Source organism: Melanotaenia boesemani, chromosome 15 (assembly GCF_017639745.1).
Source record: "Melanotaenia boesemani isolate fMelBoe1 chromosome 15, fMelBoe1.pri, whole genome shotgun sequence".
Taxonomy (NCBI): Eukaryota; Metazoa; Chordata; class Actinopteri; order Atheriniformes; family Melanotaeniidae; genus Melanotaenia; species Melanotaenia boesemani.
In genome coordinates, this window is record NC_055696.1 from 27057641 (window position 1) to 27072844 (window position 15204).

At 39.8% G+C, this 15204-nt stretch overlaps 1 protein-coding gene across 1 annotated transcript in view; it reads right to left on the reverse strand.

Annotated features, from left to right (window-relative positions):
• Positions 1–15204, reverse strand: part of doc2b (double C2-like domains, beta) — a 223755-nt gene that overhangs the window by 20350 nt on the left and 188201 nt on the right. Inside the window, exons 4-5 of the mRNA XM_042008423.1 lie at positions 14883–14992; positions 6176–6302 (exon numbers count right to left, since the gene is read on the reverse strand). Coding sequence (XP_041864357.1) covers positions 6176–6302; positions 14883–14992 — 237 coding nt within the window. The remainder of the gene's footprint in view (positions 1–6175; positions 6303–14882; positions 14993–15204) is intronic.

The following is a 15204-nucleotide window of genomic DNA, read 5'->3' on the forward strand; positions in this document are numbered from 1 at the left end:
CATATCCTCACATAACTCAAAAAGTGAGAGGAAAGGAAGGGTACCCCTGATAAATGAGGGGGTTGAAACAGGTAAAATAACCTAAGGCTCTGATGCTTAGCTGGAGTATGTCATCCTCCTGGGATGCCACAATGTTTATTACAGCCAACAATTCTAATGGGATGCAAGCCCCAAAAATTAATAATAAAGATAAAGGGAAGGAAATTTGGAAGCATAAGGCTAAGGCATGCAACGTTTACCAGAGCCACATGTTTTAAAAAACCAGGTGGCCATAAATGCAGCACTCAGTATGACAGGAGTGTAAATAGGCAGCAGCTTGATAACAGGCTTGTCAGAAAAAGGGTGATATTGTATTTATGTTGGTTTCTTCTTTTCTCACGTAGTTTAATTTCCAATCAATTTTGCATTAGAAGTTTTTTTTATTCCATCTCTGGCTTTATGTCAGTTATGTCAGTGAAATGTCTGTTGTCAAGAGCACCCTGCTCAAGAAAACAGTTTGAAATGATGATGATGATGATGATGACGATGATGACGGTGATGATGAGAAGTCCTGGTTCTGAAACCCTGAAACCAACCCAAATCCCTGACAGGCATGAAGAGATGCAGTCTCCCTTCATGATCAAGTCAAAGTTCAATGTCTACGCCAGTGGTTCCCAACCTATGGTACCTGGACCCCAAGGGGTCAACCAAAGAACACAGGGCTGTTCAGAGTGACTGTTCAGAGCCAGTGTGATTTAAATGAAGGCCAAGTCCACACAGAGGTGAGTTGAGGTGTATTTACTTAACGTTTTTTATCATTTGGGTATTTCATTCACATGAAATCAGTGTTTCAGTAGCAAGAAAACTCTAATGTTGCACCATTCATTAGTGAGACATGTCTGAGAAAAGCCACGGTCCAGAGGATTTGTCCTTATTTTAAAAAATAAATAAATATAATAAGGCTATAGAATAGAATAGAATAGAAATACTTTATTAATCCCTTTGGAGAGTCCTCAGGGAAATTTGGGTACCAGCAGCAATACAACACCAACAGTAAAGCAGGATAAGCACAAGATATAATATATACAGGTATAAAGTAAAAGAGAGGCAATAAGGTGCAAGAAAAGTATAAATAGAATGCAATAAATAATAATAAGATAAGTTAAATAAAATAATATAAACAAGCATTGCACACAGTAGAGGTGGTACAGATTCCCAGTTCACTATTGCACGTATAAGTTATTGCAACTGTTTGTATGGGTTATTGTGCATGTGTTGTATCAGGCGGACTGCACACCTCCCTCTCCCCCCTCCTTCTCCCCCTCCTGCCTAATGCAGAGTTGTACAGTTTGATGGCTCGGGGGACAAAGGAGTCTCTGAGCCGGTTGGTCCTACTCTTGGGGAGGAGCAGCCTGTTACTGGTCAGGCTTCTCTGTGCACTGATGACAGTGTGCTGAGGGTGACTGGCATCATTCACAATAGCCAGTAGTTTTTTTAGTGTTTTCCTCTCTGCCACTGTCACCAGGGAGTCCAGCTTCATGCCAACCACAGAGCCCGCCCGCCTGATGAGTTTTTCCAGCCTGTTAGCACACCTTTTTGTCATGTTACTCCCCCAGCAGACAACAGCATAAAAAAGCGTACTAGCCACCACAGACTGATAGAACATCCACAGGAGTTTCCTGCAGATGTTAAAAGATCCCAGTCTTCACAGGAAGTACAGACGGCTTTGGCCCTTCTTGTACAGGTGATCTGTACAGCATGTCCAGTCCAGCTTGTTATCCAGCCACAACCCGAGGTACCTGTAGCTGTCTACAATCTCCACCTTGTCGTCCCTGATGGTCACTGGACGTGGTTGTGGGCTGGACTTCCTGAAGTCAATAACCAGTATAAATATATATTGTATATATATATATATATATATATATATATATATATATATATATATATATATATATATATATATATATATATTATATATATAATATAATATATCAATAACCTATATGTTGGTAATTAACCTTGGTTTTATCAAAGAAAAGGAGTCATCCAGACTGCATCATTTATGGTGAGAAGCAGCTAGTGAAAGTAAAACCAAGCTTGGTTTCAAATAGGTTGGGAACCTCTGGTCTACACTATGCAATGATATGTACATGATCTGTGGTGATCTGTAGGCAGTCTACATCTTAGTGTCTCACTCACTGTCTGATGAACACGGTTGATTTCACCAAATACACTATAAAAAACGTAGGGCATGTCAGAAAGCATTATTTGATGGACTTCTTTGTGAAACCCATTTCACACATTTTTTCCTGCTAATGTTCTTGTTTCTTACTTGCTATTACTAGTGAACAGTTTGAATGAGGAGTTAAAAATATATTGGTAGTGAATGGGCTTCCTCAGCCTCATTGCTAAACCATTCAGCTGAGATGTCATGTGAAACATTGCAGCTCAAGCTTTCTGTTTTACAAAACGACAGCAGTGTTTGCAGCTGACTCTGACGGTTAGACCTTAAATTGTTCGAGTGAGCTAAGTGAAAAGGAAATGTGTGACTATAAGCATAGTGCCAGACGAGCTGGTCTGAGATTTTCAGAAACTGGCTTCCTGGTACTTGCATTAAGGGGGTTTATAAAGAAAATAGGTTGGGACCCACTGATCTGGAAAACACAGACCATGGTTCCACCCAGGGTCTGCAGAACAGCATCTCTGAACACACAACACGTCCAACCTTGAAGCAGATGGGCTACAGCAGCAGAAGACCACACCGGGTGCCTCCTGTCAGCTAAGAACAGGAAACTGAGGCTACAATTCACACAGACTCACCAAACCTGGACAATAGAAGATGGAGAAACGTAGCTGGTGTGATGAGTCTCCATTTCAGCTCCACATTCAGATGCTAGGCTCAGAATTTGGTGGAAACATCATGAGAACATGGATCCATCCTGCCTTGGATCAATGATTCAGGCTGCTGCTGGTGTAATGGTGTGGGGGATATTTTCTTGGCCCATTTTGGGCCCTTTAGTACCAACATGGCCTGGTTTAACCACCACAGCCTACCTGAGTATTGTTGCTGACCATGTCCATCCCTTTATGACCACAGTGTAGCATCTTCTGATGCTACTTCCAGCAGGATAATGCACCATGTCACAAAGCTCAGATCATCTCCAGCTGCTTTCTAGGACATGACAATGAGTTCACTGGACTCCAACGGCCTCCACAGTCACCAGATCTCAGTCCAGTAGAGCAGCTTTGGGATGTGGTGGAAGAGATTCTCATCATGGATGCAGCCGACAAACCTGCAGCAATTTTACATATTTATGGTGGTGATGTGAACATGTGCATACTTTACAAGCTCTATATGTACCAGTATTTTTAAAGAGTTATTTGATTCACGTCTGGAAAAATAAATCAATTTGAAGAAATGATTTTGGTTTAAACTGATCGGACGTTTGGTGACATAAATGTAACAGGTTTGTTGTACAGGCTTATAAACTGACTTGTTTACCAGCTGAAGAAGTCAGTCAAATTTTTTCAGAGCCAGGTCAAAGCCATCAGTAAGACAGGCACTGCAAGCTGCAGGGTGAGATGATTAAATGGTTGGAGTTCAATTCACCCGAGCCGACAAAACAACATCCTGTGCTCAGACAGAACTCCTTATCCAAGAACGAGCAGAGCACATCGTTACCTGCCTTGAGCTCTTCCTCTTGCTGTAGCAGTCACAGCTTAACTCTGCCTTTAAGCATTTCTGCAGCAAAATGGACAAACTGAGTCTCAGTCATTAATAAGGTCAGAAACATGACACAGTGGTCGAACAAAGCTAAACTGTATAAAGAAATGCCAGAAAGGGTGCGGAAATTGACCCAAAAGAAAAAAAAAAAAACTTTTTTACTTTTTAGTTTTTTTTCCTATAAGACACAAGAAGATCTAAAATGCATGCACACTAAAAATGGAGAAAATGTATTTAGTCTTTGTTGGGGAGAAAATAGCAAACAGTTCATGGAAAACTGCAACTGATGTCATACAGGTCTGCAGAGGTTGAAGACAAATTTGACTGCTGGTGTAAATGATTTTAATCCATGACAACGTGCCTGTAGTTTCCATTTTTACTACATTCATTGGCCACTTTATCAGGTCTACCTTGCTATTACAGGGTTGAAATCTTTTTCAATCAGAACTGTTTTAATTCTTCATGGCATAGATTCAACAAAGTTGAAAACATTCCTCAGAGATTTGAATTAATGGTGCATTAATCTGCTGGAAGTAGCATCAGAAGATGTTACACTGTGGTCATAAAGGGATGGACGTGGTCAGCAACAATACTCAGGTAGGCTGTGGTGGTTAAACCAGGCCATGTTGGTACTAAGGAGCCCTAAGTGGGCCAAAAAAAAATATCCCCCACACCATTACACCAGCAGCAGCCTGAAAAGTTCATCCAAGGCAGGATGGATCCATGTTCTCATGTTGTTTCCACCTAATTCTGAGCCTAACATCTGAATGTGGTGCTAAAATGGAGACTCATCAGATCAGCAACGTTTCTCCATCTTCTATTGTCCAGTGTTGGTGAGTCTGTGTGAATTGTAGCCTCAGTTTCCTGTTCTTACCCGACAGGAGGCACCCGGTGTGGTCTTCTGCTGCTGTAGCCCATCTGTTTCAGGGTTGGATGCGTTGTGTGCTCAGAGATGCTGTTCTGCAGACCTTGGTTGGAACCAGTGCTTATCTGACTTCCAGTTTCCTTTCTATCATCTCCAACCAGTCTGCCCATTCTCCTCTGACCTTTGACATCAACCAGACATTCTGGTCCAAACAACTGCTGCTCACTGGATATTTCCTTTTCTTCAGACCATTCTCTGTAAACCCTAGAGATGGTTGTGTGTGGAAATCCTAGTAAATACTCAGACCAACAATCATGCCCTTCCTCATTCTGATACTCAGTTTGAACTTCAGCAAGTCGTCTTCACCACATGTCTACATGACTAGATGAACTGAGTTGCTGCCACGTGATTGGCTGATTAGATATTTGTGTTAACAAGAAGTTGAACAGGTGGATCAGAACAAGTGGCCTCTTTATATCAAGCCTCACTTTGTCATACATGATTTTGTTCTATTGGTTTTGGGTCCTTTACTAAGCTGCACTACACCACGCTCTAATGAAGTTATTATAATCTTAAATATACTATACCACACGGCAAGACACTTCCAGTTTAGCATAGTGTGCATCACAAAACTAAGTGACCCATTAAAAGTGTCTGCCTTAATTTCTGGCTTGTTTTCTTGTTTTGTTTTACAGAAAGGGTCAACGTAACGAGACAGCCACAAATAAAAAGTGACTTACATTTGTTTCTCAACTTGAAATAGATCAGGAAATCATTGGAAGGGAACCAAAGATGCAGTTATGTGAGCTTGTGGGTGGTGTAGAGTTATGATGCAGATTTTTATTTGAAATGTTAAATTTCATGGTTCCAAAGTGGTTCATATATTAGCTGTGAGATAGCAAACTCAATGAAAGGCATTTAGATTTCTTTAGCCTTGGCGAAGGACTTATACCAACGACTGCTCAGCAACAAGAATGAGTGTATCAGTGAGTGATGGAAAGGTGCAGCTGCTGATACACTGATATATTGAATAACATTTTAGAGTCCAATCAACTTTCTATTTTTTAAATCATCTTTCTGTTTCTGTCATTTCTATTTTCTTCAGCATTACTAGACATTAAATCTTGAAGAAGGCTCACAGCACAAGCGATTATTACAGTGTTGAATACAGATAACAGCTGGGTTGTTTCTGCTGTTTCTAATTCATTCCTTGTTTTCAATCATTTCCAGGAGAGCAGAATGTGAATCTAAATGATAAAGAGAACATTTTTTGGCATATTGCAGCTAAACAAGAGCAGACAATCCACAAGAAGTTAATTTAAACCACACGACAGATTAGAGCATTGGGTTTTGAGCCACTGAGTGTGGTGTGGGAGTGGATTATGTGTTATGAGAGCATGGGAGTGAAGTGGAGTGGAGTATCATTGAACTGAGATTGAATATCCTTTTGAAATTGCCTACGCGGTTTATAGTTTAAAGAATCTGATGCAGTGTAATTCTGGATCTTCCACATCAGGAGTGCAAACCACTGGCATGTGTTTGGAGAAGCTTATTGACATGTGAAATTAAATCCCAAAATACAAACATGTATGATGTATTGGACTTACAGGTAACTGTTTCTCCAGGCAGTTGTTGAAGTTTTTGAGTTGGTTGGGCTTCAGCTTCTTGAGGGGGATTCGGGTTTCCCCGATGAATTCGTTGTGGCGGAATTTGTCCTCATCACACACTGAGATCCTGAGAGAAGAAGATAGTAGGTTGGTGGAGGAATATATGAATAAAGTGAGGCTCAGGGAAAGGTTTTGATGGTTGTACAATGCCTAGGAACCATAAAACAAGTTATTTAATCCATATGGATACCATCAACTTCCATCACAGGGGTTCAGTTCTCATCAAAAACCTCAACAGTAAAGCTAAAATACAGCGACTGCATGGAAGCAGCTCATAAGATGGTTGTCAGACCCAATCAATGTGACAGGAAATGATGGGATAATTATGCGTTAGAAAGGCATTCAGTTATAAACGGATCAGATGGTTCAAAGATACAAAAATGAGAAGGAGAAACTCTTGATGAGAAGAACAGTGACATTTCAATTGATTGGCATAACTTTCCTCATCCAGCCATTAGAAAACAAGTCCCATATTCATCCAGAGCATGTCTAGTTTACTCTGCTAATGTTGCTTGAACTGAATTGTGCTGTTATTTTCCTCTGAATCCTTAACCTTTATCATTCTAAGGCATTTTTTGTTGCTCTTTTTGGTCCACCTGTTTTATTTCTTTAATTTAAAACTGCATGTAAAACCTCAAGCATTTTCTGTTGTTAGGACAGCCTCGGTTATCAAATTATGAGGCTAAAATGATGTAAAATGAATGTATCAATAGATATAGCAGCATGAAGGCCGACCAGAACAAGAAAACAGAATTTATTACTACTAGAACTTTATAGAAATAACAAACAGATCAACAGTGACCAAGCATTTTCTCTCAAGTCTTGGCTTTCAGGAATGAAAATATTGGCATTGAAACAAACACACAACAGAAACTATTTACATATTTACACTTTTTCCTCATTTCAGGTATTTCTGCTACTATTTACCTTCTATCCTTACAAAACCAACTCTAACTCAGCTGCCTTTTGGCGCCACCGTGCATCAAAAACATCTTCTTGGCTTTATTCCAGCCATAGAGGAGCATTATTTTTCCTCTTTTCAGTCACACATAGAACTTTCTGGTTGATCTTTGGCTGCTTCTGATGGGATATTACTGTCTACATTTACTACAGCCACTACATTTTGTGGCTGGATTGTAAACCTCCTGGATGGGATATAAATGTCTGGGAACCTTGTGTAGATCACCTAAAGCAGGGATCACCAACTCCAGACCTCTTGAGCCACTGTTCAGCAGGTTTTTACTGTATCTTTGCTGCAATACACTTGGTTAAAATGAAATAGTTCTCCAACAGCTTGTTGTCAAGGTCTGCACCAGGCTCTTAACAACCCATTATTTGAGTCCGGTGTGCGGCAGTATGGCATATTGAAAACCTGTAAGACACTGACTCACAAGGCCCAGTGTTGGTGATCGCTGTCCATGACAATCTACCCCAGAGTTACACACTACCGTTCCAAAGAAGATGTTGATAATACAAGTGATAGCACTCGGGTGCTCCGGGGATCTAGCATAGCATGACAGATTCATCATGATATAGTATCAAAATTATATTGTGGATATAGATATCCACGATAGTTGATAGATATAAAGTTTAGAATGTTTCCATTTTTTAGATCCTGGAAAGCAGTTTGTCTGTTAAGAGCAAAATCTTTGACTTCCAAACTGTTCCCCAGATGGGTCAAATGCAGAGAGTAATTTTTTTAATTGTGATAAATGAATTATATTATTATTATTATTATTACAATTATTACTGGTAAGTGAATAAGTGATCTAAAGAAAGGATCTCAGCTCACAAAGGGAAAAGACACAAATTTAAGGAAACACGACTCATGTTTCCCTTTCTAGACTGAAGATCTATATTCTTCTCCACCATCTCATTTAATTTATAATGAAAGCCAGTGATTGGTGGCCCCAGCAGACGTTCAGTGTGTCTTAAATAAATGCAGCGAACAGCTCCTATGTAAGCACTCTCTGTCCCATCGTGACATGATTCATGCCCAGGCTCATGTAGAGGACTAGTGTTAGTTTCAAGTGCTTTTCTCTGCATAATCAGTTACCATACAGAGGAAAACATCCAGCCTTTGTGCACCACATGATGAAAGCTTGTTCAGAACGTGTTGCAATCAGATCCATTATAATAACAGTTGTAATGATAATGAAAATAGTTTTTTTTTGTCCTCCTTTTTTTTGTTTACTTTAATTCACAGAAATAGGTGATCTGTGTATTTTGGAAGTGTGGAGGCATTTCCTGCCATATGCTGGGTTTTGGAAACAGAACTGGCCATTGTGTCACATCTCTGCTGGCTGATGCAACAGACTTCCATTGTGGTGATTTTATTCATTATGCCAGCAATACATTTCTGCTGCTGCAAGATGAAATAATCAGTGAAATGCAGTTATATAGTTCAGGGATGATGATAAGGTTGCATGTTGATTACTGCAGTTCACTTCAGCATCCTTATAGTTGACTTCCAGACTTATAGAACCAATGTCATTGTGCACTGAAGCAAAACAACTTATCTATACAATTACTATCTGCACACTTCACTCCCCCAACTTCTGTTGTCCTAAATGCAGGAAGACTCACAGCTAAATGTATATTTTAAACAGAGAGTAGTTAACACATTTTAGAGGCTATTACACATAAATCCCAGGAGTGGAGCTAGAGGGGTAATCGGGGTGGCACTGGCCACCTCTAAAATCTCAATGGATGTGAATAGATTTTCTGCTTGGACATTATCTATTTTTCTAGAGACTTTTACAGCTTCCTGTTAAATTCAGAATTAAATTTAAAATTCTTCTCACATTTAAAGCTCGTATGTACCAAGCTCCATTCGATCTTAAGATCTCTGAGTTCCAGATTAAACTTTCCTTTTGATAAAGCTTCTTGTTAATTCTAGTTCTAGCCTTATCTAGTTCTACCCTTGAGTTCTGCTGCAATTTCTTTGGAATATTATTATATACTAGTTGTTGTTATAATTATTATTATTATTATTAATAATCTGTGATATATTTTTTTTTTCATCATGTCAGCTCATGAAAGTGAAGCTTTGCCTGAGCTGGAGACCTGTCCTACTCACAGCAGAGGTGAGCAGATGTTACTTGGGACAGTCCTGCCTTGTTAGCTCTATAAACTTTCTCTGGCACCCTTACAATTAACCTGCCACCTGCTTTTAAAGGAGATGGAACTGTAACAGTGCAGGCAACGATTGCACCTGATGCAGATTTGTCTACAGTGACGTCTTGCTCATCTAGCTGATGCTGCATTCCTGTATTGAGATAGTCTACGTCCTGCAACCCGGAGAGACTATGATTTAGTAAAAGAGAAACTCTGAGAGGTTTTGGGCAAAAAATCCACTCAGCCATTCTTCCAAACACATGTGAATGCTCAAGTCTGCAAAACAGGTGAAAGTCTGGATGTTCTGTATATAGTGCAGACATTACTTGTCTTGTACTAGTGGCGTTTCTCAGCTATGACCAAAATGCCATAGAAGGGGAAACTATTCCATTGCTTTGTTACTGGTTTGGACTAAACTTTGCAATTAAACATCCATGAGATGGGTGCAGAGAACCTTCAGGACGCTCTGCTCATTGCTAGCTGTTGTGAAAGGGCATGAACGGCATTGCAGCTGACCTCTGATGGGTTTCCTTAGCTTTCTGAATAAGTAGGGAGGATAATTTTGATTATGTAGCATGAGTTTTTGCTTTAACCACCATTATAATCTAAGTTAATGGCCTTAATATTCCAAATGTACGATTTTGAGTGTGAGCCTCTAAACTGAAGAAGTCTGAAGCTCTTAGCTTCATGTTACATTGAGCTGATATCATTTTTAAAAGTGGCCCTATTATGCTCATTTCAGGCTGATTTATTTTAATATGCGAGTCCACAAGGGCAGGAATCAATCCAGCATTTTTCACAAACCTCTTTATTTACTTTAAATACTCAGGAAACAATGTCAACACAAAATATAGAGCAGTACATGTTCAAGCCCAAACCAGACCCTGAAAATAATTGTGAACAACTCAGCAACCCGCAGCAACTCAGCAACCTGCAGCAACTCAGTAACCTGCAGCAACTCAGCAACCTGCGGAAAGGAATGCAGCAGGACGTATCTGTTTGGTAAATACTCTGCTGACCAGCTAAAGTCTGATATAAATTGTTTGCCGTCCTTCACTCGCCTTATATATGTGTACATGCCGCTGTTAATAGGTGTAGTGTAAGCACAATGCCAACAGAGGTCAAAAACATCTGCTGCCAAGCAATAAATAAGGTAATGATGCTATTTGCTAACACCTTCATGCACTGTTATACAATAGTTACTAACTATACAACTAACTATTAGTTAGCTGTATTTCTAGCTACTCCATATACACCTATTATTTCACATGGCTAATCAGCTGGATGTTTTTAGCCTGGTTGTTATGTTTGTAGCATTTCCATCTACAGTGCTGATTGCTAACTTTCTGGTCATCATTACATGTGTTACCTGCTGGTAGTAATCAGGTAAAGTAAGTGTGGGTTAATTCCTTTAGTTTGACCGTTGCTCACGCACTATCAAAACAAAACAGAAAACCTATTCGGTTTTACTTACAGCTTGTGGCTCAGGATCGGAAACACAGTCCTTGATTTTAGGAACAGACCCTTCTTTCAGCTAAAAAGATACACATTGGAAAACTCAAACATGCATTTATGTGATTTTAAAAAAACGGATTAGATTTTTATAGAGCTTTATCAAAGTACCCAAAGTGCTTTACACTATATATCCATTATTCATTCACACACACACATTTACACAGTGATGGCGGAAGCTGCCATGCAAAGCACTCAACCACAACCCATCAGGAGCAATTAGGGGTTTGGTGTCTTGCTTAGAGAGACCTTGACATGAACTGGGGATCAAACTGGCAACCCTTGGGCTGCAGGATGACCACTCTACCAACAGAGCCATGCCACCCCAAGCAATAGGGCCCCTTAAAGAATGTCAGGCTTATAAAGAAGGAAGCTGCTTTGATGAATACACACACATGCTTTACTGCTGAAAGGGGGTTAGGAACAAGTGGACTGCTCCAAATTTAATTGCAGTAGAGAGGCCAGAGCCAGGCACAGCCAGGTAGATCCCACTTAAGTTAAGAAGTAAATCACGCTCATGAAGTTTGAAAATGAAAGGAAAAGTTCTGAAGATGCTGTTGCTAGCTAGAATCTCCGTAAGAAGAGGTGGTTAAAAACTGACCACCAACAAGGGATGGCCAGGTCGAAGCCACAGCTCCTCCCCAACAGTTTAGCCAATCATTTGTACTCACGCGCATGAATATTCAAAACTACAGTATCTGCAGTATAAAATGTGTCTACGCTTTTAAGAAACCACCCACTTCTACGACTTCTAAGACTTTGTACCAAACAGACGTGGTCCTTGTACAAGCTTGATTGCAAATCTTCAATAAATCTTTGATTATTTTAAGAAGTCAATCCAGCCTGTTTTTGCTGCACAAGAAACAGCTGACAGTAGCTATGGTTCACTAAGATCACTGTTAACAAACTCGTGTCACCCTCTGTAATCATACCAGCAATCCAGGTATGGTCACTATGACAATGACACTAGCAGACCCAAGCACAGCCCTAGCCCAGTAGGAATGGAGCCAGGGCCAGCATCAATTTTCAGTCTCCTGAAAATCCAGTCCATTCTGGATCAAACCACCAGGGAAAGCTGCATTAGCTGCTGTTGGGGGCAGACATCAGCTATTGTATCAGCCCCAATTTGACACCTGTCAGTGAAGCACAAACTGTTGTTCGAGTCCTAAATCCTTTCAGCAATGACATTGAAATGCACTCAGATGAACACCTTGGCGAGTGTCATTTGGCTCATTCGCTTACATCATACCAGTTGAAAGGACATGTTGTTCAACCTCTCCTGCATATGATGCAGCTCGCTTGTACAGATAAATACAGTCTACAGTCTCTCAAATTGCTGCTCCAGTAATACTCTGCTGTGTTCAGTAAAGACCCGGAGGACCAAGGCCATACAGGAATAATCAAGCATAATATTTGTACTGGTGAGGCAACACCATGCATTAAAAATGTATAAAAATGAACTTCAATGCAATTGATATATCTTTTATAGACAGGTGATGTGGAAAAATATCTTGGAAACAAAAAGGTCTCTGGACACCAACCTGATGAATGGTGAAAGGTTTATTACAAAAAGTCTGGAATTAAAAACAGATCTGCAGAATCTGTGAGGTCTCTAAGCCAATGTCGAGGATCCTAGCGATTGTTCGTACCCATGGTCTTATATAGGTTTGCAAATGGAAATGCAAAACTCTATATATGAACCCCTACTAGGAACCTATAACCCTGTGCATACATGAAACCCAGAATTCACTGACTCTAGCAAGTGGCAGTCTGCTATGGCTGCCACCAAATATAATCATAACCTACGCTAAGGATCACAAACTTTACATTAACGCGCACATTTTAACAGCCATATTAAAAAGTATCAGTATCAATATCGTAACATTCATGATGATACTAGCCTTTTATTTATGTGGTATCAGACTGATACCAAATCTTGCAGTATCACACACCAGTAGGTTACTCACTCTGTTCAGGAGCTAGCACTAGCTAGTTCCACCGAATGTTGCTAAAAGTCAGAACTTTAGGAGCACAGAAAAGAAACCAGGAATTATTTTAGAGTGAGCCAACATAAAAGTTTAAGTCACAAAGAAATGATTTTCAAACTGCAGTTGTGTTATTAATAATGGTGATAGTACCAGTCACTAAGTCACTAAGTTTCCTTAGCATGAATCACTGTTATGTTGTTAGGTGACAGAATGAAAGCTGCAGTTCAGAGAGGAGGGAATGATGAGAAAGGTGAACTTTAGTCCTCAGAGTCGTGACTTGGTCAACATGATTATTAAAATTTTGATTAAAGTCTTAATATATTATACTGAAAGGTTTACCACACCTTCACATACAGTAGTGTACAGATTACAAAAGTGCCTTTTTGTTTGCCACAGGTCTCCGCAAACATGGGTTTTAATTACAATAAGAGTCATTGTCAAAATAATCAGATCTTCCAGCTATGAAAATGATGTACTCTGTAGCCATGGCTTGTCACTGTGATTGTAAATCTGTTAATGGTCATATTTTCCTTCAAGGTATCATTAAGTTCATTTAAATAAGTGGACCAGTTTTATGTCCCAACAAATGTCAAAATCAGACCTACACCCTTAACCATCATTAACCAGTTTTGTAATATTTATCAGTGCAATGTTGTTTTGGATTTTCTGGGACACCAGTGGGGGAACTGGTCTTAACATGTGAAAAAGTAATGCTAAGATATTTTAATCTGGACCAAAGTGAACTTACAGACCAGCAGACATCACCTAAAATTATCTAAAAAATGGTCTCTGCTGCTGATCACAACCTTGTTATTTAGCCATTTCACTGGGTTTTTTTTATACTTTATGACAAGCCCATGGTGAGTGTCGACACTTAGGTAAAATGGGAGTCTAACAGAAATGAAACCGTAACATCAGCACCATAAAAAAGCAGGAGTTACTGGAAGGTTTGGGGGTAAATGAAACTACTATAATCCTGCTCTGCACACGGTCTGCCTGTCTGGAAATACGTGTGCATATGGTTACATAAGAAACCTCCATCACTTGATTGCACACTTTTAACACTGTGGTAAAAACAAAGGAGCAAAGAATGGTGCAGTAACACCTAAGTTGCATAAGAGTGTTGTAATGCTCACAGGAAATTGAAGTTTTGGCTGCAGGTTTCAGAGTCCTCTCAGGTGTCTGAAACAAGCAAACATGAAGCCCTCTCTTCTTAACATCAGTACACAAACAAATGATTCCCTAACTGTGATCCTGGTCAAATATTCAGCAACAAGAAGGGTGAATGAAAATGCATCTACAGATGAAATGAACGTTGTCACGTAGAAGCTGTAACCTGGTAATTTATCTCAGGAAAAACACCTGTCAGACTTCACTGCTTCCTGAAAATTATGTTCCAAACGACAGCAACGAAGGCAAAAAGCTGGAGCGAGGAGAGAAAGATTTACTCTTCACCTTCCCTTTCTTTGCTCTTTCCTTCATTTAGCTCAATTTGTTCTTTTCATTTCTTTTTCCTTTTTTCCTTCGACTTTCCTTGTTTCTATTTTTCCTTTTTTTTAATTTCCCTGTCCTTCCGTTCCCCGTTTGTCTCAGTTCCTGTTGCTTTCTTTAATTCTCCCACTTTCCTGTTTCCTTCCTCCCACTCTGTTCTATTTCTACACCGTTAATTTCCTTCCTTTACTTCTCTCTTGTCCATCTTATTTTATGCTTTTCCATCCTCTGTTTTCGTTATGTTACTAATTTCATTTCTTACTTTCCCATGATTTACCCCTTGCTTGCCTTTGTTTTTCCACCGTGTCTTCACATTTATTTCCTTTAACTGCCTTGATTTTATGTCTTCCCCCCTTCCACCTCAGGCTTATCTTGTCTCTTTTTCTTGTTCATTACCTTCCCTTTGTTGTCCTCTTTTCAGTTGATTTTGTTCTGTTTTTATTATTCACTGCATTCCCTCCCTTATTTGCTTCCTTCCATGCCTTTTTGTTGCCATTTCTCTTCACTCGGAGGGCACATTTTTCTGTGACTGACAGTACCTGAGTGTTTTGCGAACAATATCCTCATCTGTGATGCCGTAGTAGGTCAGGGTCTCGCTCCAGACAGGGTTGAGTGTGTTGTGCAGGGTCTTGGTTCGAAGTTTATTGGCCTGAAAGACAACAACATTTACTATAAACACATCTGAACGTTGCTTGCAATATGTTTCATGTCTGCCTAGATCATCCCTTAGCTGTCACTTTATTGAAAATGTGCCGAACAGCCTTGAAAATGTTCCAAGCCTCTCACCCATGTGGTGGTTTTAACGTCTGATGGCACATATGCAAACATGAGCTTGCTGCTGCAGATATGAAAAATAAACTG